Genomic DNA, 18,433 nt, shown 5'->3' on the forward strand with positions numbered 1-18,433 from the left:
TGTGTGACATAGCTCGCTGACAGTATGTAGGGCAGCAGAAAATGCATAACTGACGGCTTTGGCCTGCTCCTAGCAACTGAGCCAGGCAGGACCGTCACTCTTTAGGGGGTGCATATTTTTGTAACTCATCACTGATGTTTAGTTAGCTTAAGAAATGCCAGGAAAAAAATATTTTTGTCTGTCATTGTGAGAAGTGAACTACTGTAAATTTACCGATATATATTTTGCAAGTGCACCCACTCACTTTCAGAACCACTTACTATTTTTCCAAATCGCACCTAACTTACAGGAAAATAAACAAACCTCCTAACCTAACCTAACATAGTAAAACAAAATTTTAAGAAATCTGTGGTGCTGTTATTATAAATTTGCAGTATATATGTCAGGGGTTCTAATGGTTCAGCTCGATTAGTTCTTGCCATTGAGACAAGCAAAACTTTTGACTTCAAGCTTTCATGGTTCAGTTATATTAGTATTACAAATATTGCTTGACCTTGATAGTGTTATACAACAATACATACGAGTAAATGGAAACTAGATCAGTGTTTATCAAAGCTAGATCCGAATCACCCCAGTTGACTTTAGAATATTGTATGTCAGCAAATATTTACCATACACCATCACTTATGTCATTCATAATTTCAGGGGAATCTCAAGTTTCACTCGGCTACCAGTTTCACATCAGCAACAACCTCATCTCTTCAATAATACCTTCAGTATGTAGAGCCATCTACTAAGTTCTGCAGCCACAGTACCTTCACCTACCAAGAAACCAAAGTGAGTGGCAGCATGTTGCAAGCCAGTACTATGCAAGGTGGAATTTTCCTATGTGCATTGGGGCTCTAGATGGCAAGAGGGTACTAATTTCTAAGCCACCACGTTCTGGGTCTGAATATTATGACTACAAGGGCCATTTTAGTCTTATCATGATGGCACTGGTGGATGCCAACTACAAAGTCATGTATGTTGACATAGGTGCTAGTGGTCGAGCTAGTGATGCTGGAGTGTGGGAGAGATGTGGCCTCAGAGATGCTATTGAGGGAAAAAAAATAAATATTCCATCTTCTACCTCTATTCCATTCACCAGGAGGCAGTGTCCTTTTGTAATAGTTGGTGATGATGCCTTTCCTCTCAAAACGTACCTCATGAAGCCATATCCTGGGAAAGACCTACCCAATGAAAAGCTAGTTTTCAACTATCGTCTGTCACGTGCAAGGCGTACATCTGAAAATGCTTTTGGAATAATGGCTGGTAGATTTCAGATTTACAAAAAACCTATCAACACATCTCCTGAGAATGTTAAAGATATAGTTCTTGCCACTGTAGTACTCCACAATTATCTACGGGTAAATTCTGGAAAAAAGCATGCAGCATCACACAACACACATGGAGAGCATAGGCATGAAGAAGTGGAAGACGTCCTCCAGGAAGCATTTCAAAGACTACCACCCATTGGCCAAGGTCACAGTAATGATGCTAAAGTGGTGCGGGAAACATTTGAAGAATACTTCAATAATGAAGGAAGTGTCCCATGGCAAGCAGAAAGAATGCTCATGCACTAATTCAGCTATGAATAAATGTTTCAAATGTATATATTCTTATATGTAATATTGGTCCGGATTAAGTTTTCTTTTTTGTAAGTTCTATAGTCTGGATAAAGTGTTTTTGTAGTAAGTTGTATAGTTTGGATTAATATTATATTTAGTAAGTTTTATAATCTGGATTACGTTTATTTGTGATATTGGGATTAATTTAAAATGGATGAAGTTTACTTGCTATGGTTATAACTATAACAGTTTGGATTAATGTTATTTCCATTAATAAGATGAATTACAGTTTGCTAATTTTTTTCTACATGGTAATTTTTTTTCCTTTATTTTTTTTTTTCTGGTATTGATCATGAGTAAGGGAGTGTTACCCTTGTAGAAGTTTACATGCCTTCATACTTTCTCTGCTACCTTTTCAATATCATTATTAGTAACAACCAACTTTTTTTACATTAAAATAACATAGAGACATAAATATTAACTATTTCCTGAGGGAGGCATCATATTTTAATTTTTACTGTTTTGAAAAATTGGGCTTCTGTGATAAAATAAAACATGCTTGACTTAAGACAACTTTATTCTTTTTACCTTGAATTATAATTTTTCATAATTTCCAATAGCTGGAAGGCTGCTGACATCCTTTCAGCAGAAGGCAGGTCGTGTATCTAGTGCGTCACCATTCTGCCAAAACTGAAACTAAAATCATCTTGTTCTTTATTTGCCTCTTTTAGGTTCTGTATGGCTTCTCTGCACTCTTCCTCAATTTGGCTTAAGTCATGTCTCTTCCTTTTGCATTTACTTGATGGGGTAGTAGCAGAAGAGTAAACAGGTGTCATTCCTGTTGACAGCAATGCACTGCCTGCCACTGGTGAAGGTGCCTCTACTTGAGTTGTTCACAATGATGAAGGTAATGAAATAGTACAGGGAGATGGCAATGAGGTGTAGGAGTATAAAAGTGAAGGAGTTGAGGAGCTGCTGGGGGATACAATGGACACCTCCTGTGTCCCATCTTCATGAATGATGATGGAGAAGGTGTCCACTGCCACATTTGGCTGTGCAGAAAAGAATTAAGAGGGAAAAAAAAAAAAAAAAAAAAAAAAAAGGCGCATAATATGACACCACACAAGGGCAGAGCATGTGATGTCAATGGGAGATAGATGTGACCCACATGTTAACATGGCAACCAATCGACATGTGAATATTGTTAGGAAAATGCATGGTTTGCACTTGATGATCTGTCTTAAGTTTTTGGCACTACCATAACAATATCCAATACTAACATGAGAGGGACATCAAATGTTTATTTGGCTTAAGGCATTAGTTTGTTTTCATACATGCCATGGGAGCAGTATTTCTTATCATTTGTCCTTTAAACTTTAATGGGGAGTTTTCTTGGTTAATTAAAAATAAGTACCAATTACTGTTACCATTGAAATTCACCAAAAAGAAAAAAAGATATACCATCATTGCACTGTGCTTACCTCAGCTGTGAAGAAATCACTGGCCTTTGTGGTATAGTTATTTAATGTGTCCTTCAGAAAGGACAGAACATCAAATAACTCCCACTTTGATGTATACTGGCCAGCTGAACTGCTTGGGGTTGCTTGTACCTTGCGGTACTCCTTCATGAAGTAAGTCCGATCTCACTTGGTCTGAAAAAAAAAATATCTTAAATTTCAATGCACGTGACAGACTTGGAAGGTGAAAGTTTCTTCATGTGTGGTTAGGTTAGGTTAGCTTTAGTTAAGTTAGGTTAGGTTTGGTTGTTATATTAGGTTTGGTTGGCTTGATGTTTGGTTACGTTACTTTAGTGTAAGATATAAATTACGGCACCTCAGAAACTTTTTCTGAGGTATATTTCAGTATGGGGAGAGGGGGGAAGGTTTAACACTTTGTGATTAAGGACCTCACTGTCTGCTTGGCGCTCTCTCTCTCTCTCTCTCTCTCTCTCTCTCTCTCTCTCACACACACACACACACACACACACACACATAAGAAAAAAATAAATGCAAGATTCAAATATAGAATATAACAACCACCAACAAACTAACCATAAAATATAACTACGAAAAAAATTCCAACTTAACCTCAACCTAACCATCAAAAACAACATAAGGGAAACCTAAAAATACATAAAACCTTGGTAAACTTGACCTAACCCACATTCCCAAACAAAAAAGAAAATGAAAACAAATAAAATCATGCCACTGTGGGGTCCACTTGCTCTCATTTATGGTTAGGTTTGGGTTGGGTTGGGCTATATTGATTAGGTTAGGTTGACTTTCAAATTTTATAACAAGTACTCTGTAGTTTCTGGGGAAAATACTATCTAAAAAAGAAAAAGCATATTTGGCCCAGAAATAATAGCCAACATGCCACAGTGAAGGGGATCACTACAATTACAAAATGTGTAATTAAAATTCTGTGTGTGAATTGTCCATGGCATACATGGCAGTATTCATACAGCTTATCACCAAGGTGTGCCATTAGCAATCTTTTAAACCCTGACAAGGTGGGTGCAGACACAACTGAGGAAGGCATGGTATTCCAAAGATTAATGACCCGATTTGAGAAAAATGGCTATGCATATCTCCATCATACCCCTCCCCTCCTTTTATTTTCTATCTATGGTTAATCAGCCTACAAGGGAAGAGGAAATTGATCGTTCTCATTACCTGCTGTAATGTTGCCAAGTTCTGGGAAGCTGTCTCGGAGGGCATACGTAATAGTATTGTATGACGCTCTTTTCAGGCCCTTCTTCAAGTATGAGCTGTTCGTATGGTCCCACAGGTACTTATGGTTCCTTATGTTCTCCACGAGGAACTCCTCTGAAAGGCATGTCCACCTTAGATGCTGTTTTCCCTCCATTATAAAGTGTAGTGGTAGAACCAATGCACGTACAAGCAGGTTGAGGAGACGCGGCAAGTCTTGTGGTCTTGGTCATGGTATGTAAACAAAGGCGGAAAATTTGTAGATGGAAACGATCCTGATTGTCTGACAAATTCATGTGATAAGTTCATGCGGAACGTTGAAAAATCGACAGAAATTGCATTAATCCACGGAAAAAGTGCTAGTGTGACACCACCTTTAAGCAGTGAACTTAGTTCAATCTGTAAAGCTGAATAATTCCATGTGTATTTAGGGATGCACGGCAAATTTACATTGGTCAAGGGAAGCCAGCCCCACCACTCCATCTGGTAACAAGTTTTAAAGTGGGACACACGTATTATTACAGAAGTGAGATCTACAATCAATAGTAGTGTGCTGGTGTGCCACTTTAAATCTATGGCCTCATGGTATAGGGTTAATATAAAGGCTAGCTAATCCAAATTGCCAGTCAACTGAAGCTAGGAAATTATTAATTTTGTTATATTTGCCCCTAAACCAACTTATTTTTATTGGAAGGTGTATAGAGTTTTCCTTATGTCGGGCATGACTAAAAAAAAATATAAGAAATGTGAATCATTACATGAGGGCTGTGGGACAAAGGTAGTAAAATTTGTATGTCACCAATTCAGTCATAGTCAGAAGTAAAGTTAAGGTCCAAGATGTTGAGGGAATTGATTAAAGTAGACCGGGTCCTCCACCCACTGTTTAAGTCCTAAAGACAAAAAACAATCATAAAACAAATGGTCATTATATGCCAAATGGTTAAAGTTAGGGGATTGAAGGGACCAGTCAATAGTTGGAAGATTGAAGTCTCCCAGTAATATTAACTCTGTCATAGCAGAACAAAGAAATAAATTGCAATAATTGTAGTTTTTTTGTTAAAGGAATTTGAGGGTGGTTGGCATGTGAGAACTACATATGTGTCAAACTGACTTCACTGAATAGCTAAAGTATTAGGTACATTAGTAAGTATATTAGTAAACTTAATATTATTCTTGATATAAATACAGACTCAATGTTTGGTAATTCCTGACGGGGAGTCAGACCTGTAATAATAAAGTTTGTTGACATAACAGTTGGATCAGAATTAATGAAGTTCAGCAGGTCTAAGTTACAGCAAGAATGCTGGTAGGAGAGATATTAATAATATCTCCTAGATATTTTATTCTATTATTAAACTATTAGCATTTACTAATATTATTAGTAGGTTGAACACATTAAAGATAGGTTGAGTGGGTGTAAGGGGTGGAAGAACACCAAAATGCTCAGCCTGAGAAGGCTGAAGATTGAGGATTCATAATGGTTAACTAGTGAACAGAAGCTTTAGAATGTAATCAGTTATTGAAATCTTCATTACTAAAGTACTGAAGTGTTCATGTCAAAAACAATGAACCCGATTATTCCCATGTAAAGAATAATGAACCCATATGTCTTCATGTCAAGAATAACGAACCCTGCCATGAGCAGATTTGCTAATCTTGACATGATCCATGTAATCTTACATGTTCTGTGTATATTTAATCATTTTATTGTAGGAAGGAACTTAATATGGATGAATCCCTTGCACCAACAGTCTTGGGAAAGTCATTGGGAAATTCTTTGGGTGGGATAAAACCTATTGATTATGAGTAGACTATATGCATTGTCTTGATTCAGAACTCATCCTTTTGTTAACCACTGTGGCCACACCAGGGTATAATAAAAAAAAATTTTAGAGTTTATGATTATGATTATCATGGGAATACTTTTTTTTTTTTATTATGAATAGATTATTACTTTTTGTATTTTCTGAATGATAAATTTTGTATAAGAGATTTTATTGGTTTTGTTCTACAGTATCTTATTTATTATTAAATCTGATAGACTTATGGCAGGTTAGGTTTCCTTTTGCTAATCACAGTATATATACAGTATTTCTATATGTATTTCCCTCCACAGGAGAGTCGCAGTCATCCCTGAGCTATCAGTTCCGAGTCAGCCACAACCTCATTTCTACCTTCATCCCCGAAGTATGCTAAGCCATATACAAAGCACTGAAGGAACAACATCTGAAGATTCCAAGAAATACAGAAGAGTGGAAAAGTGTAGCCAAAGATTTCTTTTGCATGTGTAATTACCCCCTCTTGTGTTGGTGCTTTAGATGGAAAGAGAGTGCTCATCCAGAAACCAGGCAATTCAGGTTCTGATTACTTTGACTTTTAAGGTTACTGTAGTATAATTCTGTTGGCTTTGGTTGATGCTCATTACAGATTTTTGTTTGCAGATGTAGGTGCAAATGGAAGGGCCAGGGATGGCGTTGTATGGGATAGGTGTTCTTTAAAGAGGGCAATAAACAATAATTTAGTAAATTTTCCACCTCCTGAGATGCTTCCTTTTTCTGATAAAGTGTGCCCATATGTAATTGTGGCAGATGATGCATTTCCCTTACAAAAAGAACTGATGAAGCCATACCCAGGAACCAATCTGACTCATGATAGAATTATTCACAATTATAGGTTATCAAGAGCCCAGAGAGTCTCCAAGAATGCCTTTGGAATTTAAGTTTCACGGTTCCAGATATACCGTCAGCCTATCAGAACATCACCTAATTTAGTTAACCAGATAGTGTTGGCTACCTTAGCACTTCATAATTACTTGCAGAATACATCCAAGCAATCATACTCTCCTCCAGAACTTGTTGACAGGGAAGATATTGATCAACTTCAAGTCATAGCTGGACAATGGCATAACAGCCCCCATCATGGGATTAGAAATTTAGCAGGAGTTGGTCAAACACCTGCAAATCAGGCAATGGAGGTCCGGAATACATTCTGTCAATATTTTAACAATGAAGGTAGTGTGGCTTGGCAGAGTGATATGGCACTAATGCACTATGTAGCCTGCACCAATTCAGTACAGTATGTAAGTAACATAGTTCATAACAGTATCTACAGACAAAGACTATCTTCAAGTCTTGGAAGTTTTTTTTTTTCTTAACAAAGTTCCCAACCGGAAACAAAGATAATATTGGTACAAATAAAATGTAAGCTAGGGTAGGTCATCTTGCTAGTTTTAACTGCCACTATTACCTTTGTCTCCAATTGAGATGTGTCTTTGTTTAAAATAAAACGGTCCAAGACTTGATGATCTTCATCTGGAGATACTGTTTTAAACCAAAGTCATTCAATCACGGCTGTTCCTGGCAATATTCTACATTTTTTCCAGAAAGTCTTTCTGAGCAGCAACTTGTTTGTAAATCCTGTTATCATTGAGTAGGTCATATTTATTGGTTTTGTTGCTTTTGTTACTTTTTTTTTTTTTTTTTTGTGTGTGTGTGTGTGTTGTAAGAAGCATTGTCTCTTGTTTGTTGTTTTTGTTCCCTGGTACTTAATTTTGTTTGCTACTTTTACTCCTCTTATACATACATGTTAGGTCTTGTATCATAAAAGCATGTTACATTTCTTTACATTAACATCTAATCCAAACTCTGCTGATGGTACCATGTTCATGTAGAATTTATATCCTGTGTGTGTGACAGTTAACAGTAACCTGGTTTCATGCATGTTTGTAGTATTATCAATAGTTTCATATTAAACTGAGTCCAGCATTTGTGATTTTTTTATCATTCCTATAATTAGTCATAAATACCCCATCTTCCTTTAATCATGGGGTAAGAAAACTTCAGAGTTAAGGATGAAAAAAGGATATATAGTTATACCTGACTTATATACCTTCCTCCTTCTTTGAAGGTCTTCAGATCCTTTATGGACATTTGCAACTTTATCACTGACCTTTATTATAAACTTTTCTTTGTTTCACCAGGATTATTTTAAAACTTATCTTTGCCTGACTTAGCACTTTGATTTTTTGTTTTTCTACAAGTGGCATAAAGAGACAAACTACCCAAAGCATAAAGATAATGGTTTACACATATTCACACCTTCTCTTTTAATTATTATTTCCAATTTTCAAAAATCACTTACATAACTATGGCCTACTGAGTAAGAGCAATATTTTGATATGGTATTGTTCCTAGCCCATATACTCGCAGAGGATGGGAAAGAAATATACATGGCTCTTGGAGTTTATTGAGAAACACCTAATTCTAGAAATTCTTCTTCCAGAAGTTTACATATTTTGGTAAGTAGCCTAACCTGTTTTAACAAGGGCAGTTTTTCAAATGCATTTTCTACAATGAGGCCACAACCAGAGGGGAAACCCTTTGGTGTGTTCATGTCTGAGATGGCATCTATCATTGCACCAAGAATTTTAAGAGTACCTGAACTAGCAGGTTCACCACTACTTTCATGTTTTCTTTTTCTTGATGGTGTCTGCTTAGGACCATGTGCAACACTAGGTAGTGGCTGTGTTGAGGGTCCCAGTACTGGAGGTGGTGTTGGACTTGATACAGAAGCAGGTGATGGAGTTGATCAAGATGGAGTATCTTCACAATTAGATGTTCCAGTCCCAGCTTTAATGCAGATCACATTTTCGCTTGAAGACCCCATGTCCAACGTTGAGTTTCCAGTAGAAGGAAATAGGTCGTCGTTCTCCTCAAGGCTGCACATCTCAATTCATGATGAGAAATGAGTATTAATCAATATTTAGAATAAATGAAACTGACAGTGGATATGGCCTACAATGATGGGAAATAATTGAACACGTACTGTACTGCAATTTCTATGAACTGGTAAGCAAGTTGAGTAAATGAGTTCAATGCAAGGTGTATAAGTTGAGTAAACTGGTTCAATGGTAACAGTACATGACAACTTGAATTTGGATAAAAAAGATGCAATAAGCACCAGTCATCGAAACCAAGATTGTCTTAACATATACATGTGAAATTACGGTACAGCCATGATGCAAATATGTCACAAAACAGGACACTGCAAAGGGAACACCTTTTCATTTTCATATGTAAACCTGCAGAGTTTTGAATAAAGGTACTGTATGTTGCAGCAAGAGATTAAAAGTGCAATAATAAAACTGCTTAAAAGTTGTATTGCTATCCTTAAATATAGTATGGTAATGCACTTAATCTAATACTGAAAATAGTAACTTACTGGTACATGTGAATCAAAGGTGGCTGTTGTACAACTTGGACCTCGGTCAACATCTGATAGGAAAAGCATGGAATCAAACAGAGGCCACTGAGAGTCTGCCAGTTCTATCTTGCCTGCTGACCCACTCTTCAATGTCTGGATTTTCTTTAGCTCTCGCTTGAATGAGGTCCGAAGATTGGTATACTTGGTCTGGACATTGTCTAAAAATATAATCAAACAGTATGTGTTAAATGTAATTGTCCAATGTGTGAAAGAAATTCTTTTTACAGTTACGATAGTTTAATGAATATAAATGAAAAAATAAATTAATTTCTATATATCTATATCAAAGAATTACAATGCATGAGCATGAGAGGGAGTTATAACCCTATGGATCATTTCCAGAAATAACTTTTTGTGCGCATAACTTATTTAGTTGCCAGTAGTCTGCCTAAGTTAGGTCTTGATTAGGTTAAGTCGTTTAATTCCTTTATGGACATTCGTGGGAAAAAATGGAAATAGGACTGGACAAGGGAAGTATTTTTCAGGTCCTTCATAATGCCATGAGGCACTAACAAGCCATATACCTTATGTCTTATGTCTTCTTTATATGAGAATTAAGTTACATCATGCCCTGTTGTTGGATATGTTTTTCCCTGAATAGCTATTTACATTGTAATTGTGCAGTTATGCAGACTGCATATTCATACATAAAAATAGCTTACCTGGTGTAATATCCTGGATTTCTGGATACAGTGCTTTCATCGTGTCTGCTATTTGCTGATACAACTCTCTCTTTAATTTATTTTTAGTGTAACTGGGATCCAAGGTGTTCCACAGTGGTGGCTGCTTCCGAACCAAGTTGATCAGGGTGCGTTCCGCTTGTTTTCACCATGTAAGTGGAGCCATAGTGCAGCAGCTGATGATCTCTTGGTTTGATTCAAGGCGGTAGGTGAAAGTAGAATGTAAACAAACCACGAAATCAAAACAATGTTCCATCCTCATATCTAACAGTTAAATTTGGTGTATATACTATTTAACATCAAGGGATAAAAATTTCAGTCAAGAAGTGATACCTAACACCAACCAAATAATAGTATGCTACAGTATTATATCTAATACAGCATACTCACTATAGATTTCCAATGACTTGTTCCCAATTGCAGGAATTCCTCAACAGTTTTGATATTTTCAGTGAATGCTGAGTCGAGTGAAATCTCCCTTGTTCTGCAATAAATTGTCGTAAATGGTGTTGTATGACACCATGTCACATGGAAAAGTGCCCATGTGATACCTGCTTTACTTGCTCACTCAATAGGAGAGGACCCAAACTGGCAAGTTTTCAGTGTTCGCCAGTTGGTTTAATTCAGGAGTGGGCGTGGAAATTGTCTCACAGTACAAAGTAGTTGTCTCTAAACACAATATTACAATGTATCTGTTAATTACCATACTTTTATTCCACTCTGCATTTTTCTGTTGTTCTTTTGCCATGGTATTTCTTCGTAGTTACTTGAGTTTATACGACTAACATCATTACATGTGTATAAAACAAAATATAGTCACCTGGTATACCAAGCTCTTTAATTTTTAGAGATTCTAATACAGCACAAAACCTTAACACACATTTCACCTCACCTCTGCAGAGGTTAATGGCTCACAAGGACAGTGTAGCACAATTTTTGTTCAATTTCGTTTATGAGAAAAAAAGAAAATTTGCAGCTGAAATTGAAATAGCCTGAGGATGCTGCACTACTTCCATCACTGTATTGCTAAGCTGTGTCTTGCCATAGCCTGAACATGGTGTGCCTTTAGTCTAAAAATAACTGGTCAGAATGGCCACTGTCCATTAACTAGGCCTCTGTGATGCCGAACACATCTATGCAGAATGAATTGGTTGGCAATAGACTATTTCATTATCAGACTTTGATTTCTAAGTTATAAAAAGAAGCTCATTTAAAGGGCTTCATATGTTCATGGTTTCTTTTCTTTTAGTCTACTTCCTGGCCTAGAAGGAAAGTATCATGCTAACTTTGAGTTATCAAGTGAGTGGCAGCAGGTCCAGATGTGGGCTGTTCATCCATGACTACATTTCTGCCAATCACTACACTGACAATGAGGTTTCCAGGCGGCTCCCTCCACACATGTCCTCTACTAGGGCAGAACTGTGTGCTGTTCTGGAGGTACACCATATTGTGGCATCTCTTTGTAAGGATGTATATTTCTTTGTTGACAGTCAGGCTGCACTGTATGCTCTCCAATCTACCTCCCCCATGGACTGTGATCTAGAAGTTAATAAATCTCTTAATTTCATCCACACTCCAGATGGTGCTGTTGCCATGGTCCATTTCACCTGGATACCCTCTCATGTGGGTATTCCACTTAATGAAAAGCCAGAACGCTTTACTCAATGTGCCCTTCAGGACAACACAGTGGACCCTGGCACTGAGTATACTCTGGGCTATGATAAAAGAAGCAGTGAGGACTTTCTACATAGTAGCATTAGTGATCAGTTACTGCTTTGTTGTCATAGAGGCAGTGGCAGCAGGCTTCACTATGTAGGTGTCTCTCAGACCTGTGGCTACACCTATGGGAGACACACTGCATCATACAACAGGATGGCAATGAGGCTCAGATTTGGTTATAAATACTTCTGGGAAGTCAGTGCTTCTCCTGGTGTGTGCTGTGTGATGTGTGCTGCACCAAGAGGACACACTGCGTCATTATGTCACAGAATGTCCTCTCTTTGCTAAGGCCTCAAGATCAACATAACTTGTATACCCTCATTGACCACTTCCTAGACTCAGTCACTCTCAGGGATATTCTCAAGGAATATCCCAAGTTTTCTCCCAGACTATAGGATATTCATGCAATAAGGTGTGCAATATTTATTTACTTAATTATATTCTTGTTATGTATACTCTATTTTTATATTTGTGATGTATTACTCTTAAGTCTTTGCCCAGAGGCTCACGGCCAAATTGTTATATCTCCCCTTCGGATCACGGGACCTTTCAAAACGAGTCGTACCTTTAAATCTTCTTCGGCTCCGACATGCCCCGTTAGAGCGCGGGGGAAGGGGCAAAACAAAGGACAATAAATGACCACCTCTTCCCCCTTTGTCTTCACTGGCCTGCTCTCTCCTGGCTACTTTCCAACCCAATAATTCACCAGGTAAGCAAATTTTCATCACTCAATGTTGTTTTTTTATTGTTTTATGGCAATGTAGACTTATGTGAACCAATAAAATAGTCAACTGTGGCCTATATTAGTAGATATAGTGCAAGGTGAATTAGCTGGTTTAACCTTTGGTGGTAGGTTACTTTTATCATGATAATAAACTAGTTTGCACATTTTCTCGACCACCAAGCTGCTTCTAAGCAGTTTTATATCAAGCAGCACCAATGGGAATCAATAATACAGGCAACAGCAGCCTGATTTGCATACTCTGCTGCAAGCCAAATATGCAGGAATATACTGAACTTTTCTACATTTCTACAAGTAGATGAAAGTCACACAACAGACTGTGCCAAAAAAATAATAAAGACAAGATGAGTGGTGTGGCCTGTATGGATCCAATACTCATATAGAATACTAACCTACCTATCAAATAACTGAATTTGTTTCTTCTTACACAAGTTTTGCATTTAGATAACATAGGTATTATAATGTCTAATTTTATTTACAGATATCTTATGTCATGGCTTTGTATGAGGAAGTCTGGAATGATTGGGAAGTCTTGGATCTGTTGCATATAGAAGAGGATGATGAATTTCAAAATGGCCAAGGAGTTGTCAGGCAAAAATGTCGCAGGATTGTCAAAGGTAAACTGCTGATTGGGGTTACATATTGTAATAATCCTTATGCTAAATGAATTAACTTAGCATCATCATCATCATATTGAGTAGGGATTTTCCCCATCCATCCCACCCCAAAATATCTTACTATTTTCATCCAGGTATAACATTCCTTCATGCCCCATTAGATACACTACACTCTACCGTGTAACGCATATAATTTCCCAGACACCTATGTTAGCCATGTGACAAAACTTGAAATCTCATTAATAGAAATGTTAACCAAAGTATAATAATCATTGCAGATCAGATGAAGCCATTCACGGCCATGGATAATGACGAATTTGTGGATCGCTTCAGGCTGAGGAAGACTTCAATGTATGATCTCATTGAAGAAATAAGAGATCAGCTTCCTGCTCCACATGATTCAAGGGGTGATTACTTTCCTCATTACAAGTCAGGCCTGTAGGCTGGATAAACTTTTGTGGGGTTACTTGTGCTGATGATGGATGATGATGGTTGACCAGATGGTGTGAATGCTGGAGGCACATATTCTAGGGGGCTGTGGGGACATGCACCCCCAAAAAATTTAGGGAAAAAGAGTTGCATTTCCTGCATTCTAGGTACTCTGAAAGCCTATTTCATGTGACTGGAATGAGCTTATACTTTTCCTTTTTAAAATGGATAACAATGATAAGTATATTTTTTCTACTTTAATGTTCAAAAAGATGAAACAATATTCTATGCTTTAATGATATTAGGGTATCAATATAATTTGGTATACATTGTATACCACACTGTATTGCAAGCAATACAATTTTTCTGTTTTAACAGAATGTCCCGTTCCACCACACCTCCAAACCCTGCTTGCGGTACATTGTATGGCAAGTGGAGATCACCAGCTTACTGTAAGTGATTGCTATGATGTGTCACAAACAACAGTCAGCCAGTGCTTGAAGGTTGTGTTCAGGGCAGTTGCTAGTTTAAGCAGGCATTACATACAGCAACCTTTGGGAAATTATCTGCAATGAACTGTTGCAGCTTTCCATGACATTGCTGGAATGCCAGGGGTTATTGGAGCAATTGACTGCACACACATTACCATGCAAAGACCATCAGTGGAAAACCCAGAGGTGTTTAGGTGCCGGAAAGGTTTTTTTTCAGTGAATGTTCAAGCTGTGTGTGGTCTAGACCACTGTTTCCATAATATAGTAGCCCAACGGCCTGGCAGTGTCCACAACAGCCATATTTTTGAAAACAGTAGGCTCTGTGCTGATTTAGAAGTGAATTTAAATCCAAGGTATCACCTACTTGGAGATGCAGATTATTCACTGAAAACATATCTGTTGACACCAGTGGCATTTCCACATAATGTTCATGAAATAGCCTACAATAGCAGTTATGTCCATACTAGGAACACAATTGAAAGAACTTTTGGTGTTTTAAAGAGATTTGCTTATTTAGGAAAAAAATTAGGACAAATCTAGAAACAACTACAGCCATTATAGTTGCAGCTACAGTATTACATAATATTGCTGTTCAGAGAAGACTTGTTTTACCACAAGATGGAAGGGAAGTCATCATTGATGACATTAACCTCCAAAATGACCAGCTGCAACCAAGACAAAGAAATGAGTAAGGCAGGTGGAAATGTCAGCAGGTGATCAGGGATTATTTTTAAGATAGAGGTGTATAGATTCAATTTATAAGTTATTGTAAGCTCTGTTAGTCTGGACTAAGTTTTTTGGACTTTGTAATAATAGGATTAAATAAGTTTTGTATTAAGATTAGTTTATCTACAATTTCTTTTTCTAATGGTTTCAATAAAAGAGGGAAATTGTTACTAAGTTGTTTTATTGTTTTACATCTATGCTTGCTTGCTGATTTTCTCCAATTCTTTCCTGGCAATTTCTTTACGGATTGTAGCTTCTTCCAGTTGTCTCCATATGTTTTATTTGCAGGTCTAATAGTTTCTCCCTCTTTTGCAAAAAACGTTCATGTCTATATTTGGATATTTCACCAAGTCTCATATCTGTGTCTTCAACCCAATCATGGTCGTATAGCCGTTTTCTTGTACTCCACTTGCCCCTGGAGGTTACTGGGTCCATACTTCCTGCTTGTTCAGGGATGGGTTCAGCAGCTGGAGTGGTGACATTTGGCACCTCAACTGCCTCTTCATTGACAGTTATGGTCACCACTTCAGAATTTCTAATCATTGAAACAACCATGCAAGGTGATAGAGTACTTACTTACTATACAACATGTCTGTGATGTTTTCAATGTGAGAACGGCTTTTGTAAGGCCATAGTAATTAAATCAATATTCCGGTGCCTCTAGAATATAAGTCCACAATGATCAGTCAATACCAGTTTTTGCTATTTGGTTTTTGGTACTTTTGGTTAGTGTCTGCAGTTTGGTCAGGCTGGGTCAGTGTTCATGTTAAGGTTAGGTTAGGTGGACAGTTAGGCTAGGTTAGGATAATTTAGAAGGGGGTCTGGGGTATATAGCCCCCAAGCTAGTAGGTGATGTTAAGTTAGGATAATTTCGGCGAATATTATTCATGAAATTTTACATTTTCCAAATTCTTCTGGTTAGGTTAGGTTAGGTTAGGTTAGGATACTTTAGGGGGTGTCGGGAGGGGGGCTAACAGACTATTATGTTAGGTTAGGATAATTTCAGTGAAAATTATCCATGAATTTTTACATTTTCCAAAATTTTCCTTAAATAAAACGGCTGTTTTTGTCCTTAGATTCTTTTCGGATCACCATATCTCGCCTCTTTGGCTCCCCCCCTAAGACCTCCGATTCCCCACAGTTCCCCAAGCTTGCTGGGGCAGGTGGGGGGGTTGGATGGAGGAAAAGGGAGAGGTCCTATTCTGTACTTTTACCCTGCTTTTCTCCCTATTTCCCTTCTTACCTAAAATACACGTAATGATCTCTTCCTTTCCTCTTGGTTATGTGTTCCCTCTTAAATACTGCCTCCCATCTCTTCTCATTCTATTACTCTTCTCCTTTGCTTTTCTTCCTATTTTTTTCTTATCCTTTCTCTTTTTTACCTGAAATACACGTAAATTTCTCTTCCTTTTCTTTTTGGTTGTGTTCCCTTTCAAATACTCTCTCCCGTCTCTTTTCTCATTGATAACATAACATAACATTACATAAATAATAGGATAACAAAGGGCCACCAGGGCCCATCTAGGTTATCCTGTATCAGTCGCACAGCGACCTCGTCATCAGTACTTACAAGTACACAATACATTATATACTAATTCTAAATATTTGGCCCATTAACAGGGCTAAGTCCTGCAGCGAATTCCTCTACAATCTGTGATCCCCATACATGGGGATCATGTCTTGTTTAACTATAGTAAATTTCTTATAAAAACTATCATGCAGCACTATACATAATTATAAATCTAATAAATTTAGGTGCTTATCTAATCTGTTTTTAAACATTGTCAAATGAGTGCTATTTACAACCCTCTCTGGCAATGCATTCCAGAAGTCTACCACCCTATGACTAAAGAAATATTTTCTTATATCAAACCTACAGCCTTGCTTTCTAATCTTCCTGCCATGATTTCTAGTCCTACTTCCTCCTCTAAGGTAAAGAAAGATCTCACATCTATGTAGTTTGTATCTGAGAACATTTTAAATAACTCTATCATATCCCTCTTATACATCTCCTCTCAAATGAAAACATGTTTAATTCCTTTAATCTATCTCTATACTCCAGGCGCTTTAATGCTGGTATCATCCTAGTTGCTCTTCTCTGAACTGCTTCTAACATGTTGATATCCTGCCTATAATGGGGTGACCAGGCCTGTATGCAATACTCTAAATGGGGCCTAACATAGGAATTATATAAGCTACGCACCACTTCCTTACTTTTATAACTAACATTTCTATTTATAAAACCCAGGATCCTATTTGCCCTATTTCTTGCTTCTAAACATTGCTTTGAAAATTTCATAGTCCTGTCTATCACTACTCCTAAATCCTTTCCTTCCTCTACTGCCTCTAGCCAACATCCCTCCATCTCATAGTTAAAGTTTGTGTTGTCTTTACCTAAATGCATAACCTGACACTTTTAGAATTAAACTCCATCTGCCACCTGTCTGCCCATGCTATCAGCCTGTCCAGGTCTCGTTGTATTCTGTAATTGTCCTTTTCACCCTGTACTGCACATGCTATCTTAGTATCATCTGCAAACTTTGATACTTTGCTACTAATTCCTATATCTAAATCGTTAATGTACACCAAGAAAAGAAGAGGTCCTAGCACTGATCCTTGGGGTACCCCACTAACCACTTCCTTCCACTCAGACATTGCCCCATTTAATACTACTCTCTGTTTCCTATCAGAAAGCCATTCACTAATCCAATCAACTATCCCATGTAGTCTCAATTTGTACACTAGCCTCCTATGCGGTACCTTATCAAACGCCTTGCTAAAATCTAGATATATAACATCTATGCTATTTCCATCATCTAACTCCTTGGTAATATATTCTAAGATATCGAGCAAATTTGTAAGACAGGACCTTCCTGATCTAAAGCCATGTTGGGTATCTCTAATTAATCTATTCTCATTTAAATGCTCCCAAATACTACCCTTAATGATTTTCTCTAGTATCTTACATACTATACTAGTTAAACTGATCGGTCTATAATTATTCGCATCATCTTTCCTACCTTTTTTAAATACTGGAGTAACATTAGCTAACTTCCAGTCCTGAGGTATCTCAGCAAACCTAAGTGATCTTTCAAAGATTAAGTGCTTCAGAAATACTGTCTACACCCTCCCTAACTACTCTGGCATGTAGCTCATCAGGACCACTAGCTTTCTTATCGTCTAGTTCAAGAATAAATTTCCTAATAATTCCCGGTTTTATATCAATATTTTCTAAAGCTCTTAAACTACTCATAGCACTGTTTGTAACAAGATTTCCTATTCTTTCCTTAGTAAATACTGAAGAAAATTGTTCATTCAATAATTCTACTATGTCTTCATTTTGATCCACTACTACACCATCTTTTCTGAGTGGTCCAATCCTATCCTTATTTCTTTTATCACTGACCTTGTAATAACTATATAATTTTTTGGGATCTTTACTCCCAGCTCTAGCTAGTTTTATCTCTGCCTGCCTTTTACTTTTTTATAACCTTACTCAAATCATCTCT

General features: G+C 37.4%; 1 protein-coding gene and 1 pseudogene across 4 annotated transcripts in view; one reads left to right on the top strand and one right to left on the bottom strand.

Moving 5' to 3' along the window:
• Nucleotides 1-18,433, bottom strand: part of LOC123507662 (lipid droplet-associated hydrolase-like) — a 33,039-nt gene that overhangs the window by 13,327 nt on the left and 1,279 nt on the right. The window contains exons 2-4 of one of the 4 annotated variants that reach the window (XM_045260808.1): nt 4,223-4,373; nt 3,029-3,199; nt 2,136-2,243 (exon numbers count right to left, since the gene is read on the bottom strand). The exons of 1 other annotated variant lie outside the window; for it this stretch is intronic. In XM_045260808.1, the coding sequence (XP_045116743.1) occupies nt 2,136-2,185 (50 nt within the window). In that variant the 5' untranslated portion in view covers nt 2,186-2,243; nt 3,029-3,199; nt 4,223-4,373. Of the gene's footprint in view, nt 1-2,135; nt 2,244-3,028; nt 3,200-4,222; nt 4,376-18,433 lie in introns of all 4 variants that reach the window. 2 more of the 4 variants (XM_045261026.1, XM_045260886.1) reach the window with 2 other exon arrangements.
• Nucleotides 13,767-14,890, top strand: LOC123512459 (annotated as a pseudogene).

Source organism: Portunus trituberculatus, chromosome 1, assembly GCF_017591435.1.
Source record: "Portunus trituberculatus isolate SZX2019 chromosome 1, ASM1759143v1, whole genome shotgun sequence".
Lineage (NCBI taxonomy): Eukaryota > Metazoa > Arthropoda > Malacostraca > Decapoda > Portunidae > Portunus > Portunus trituberculatus.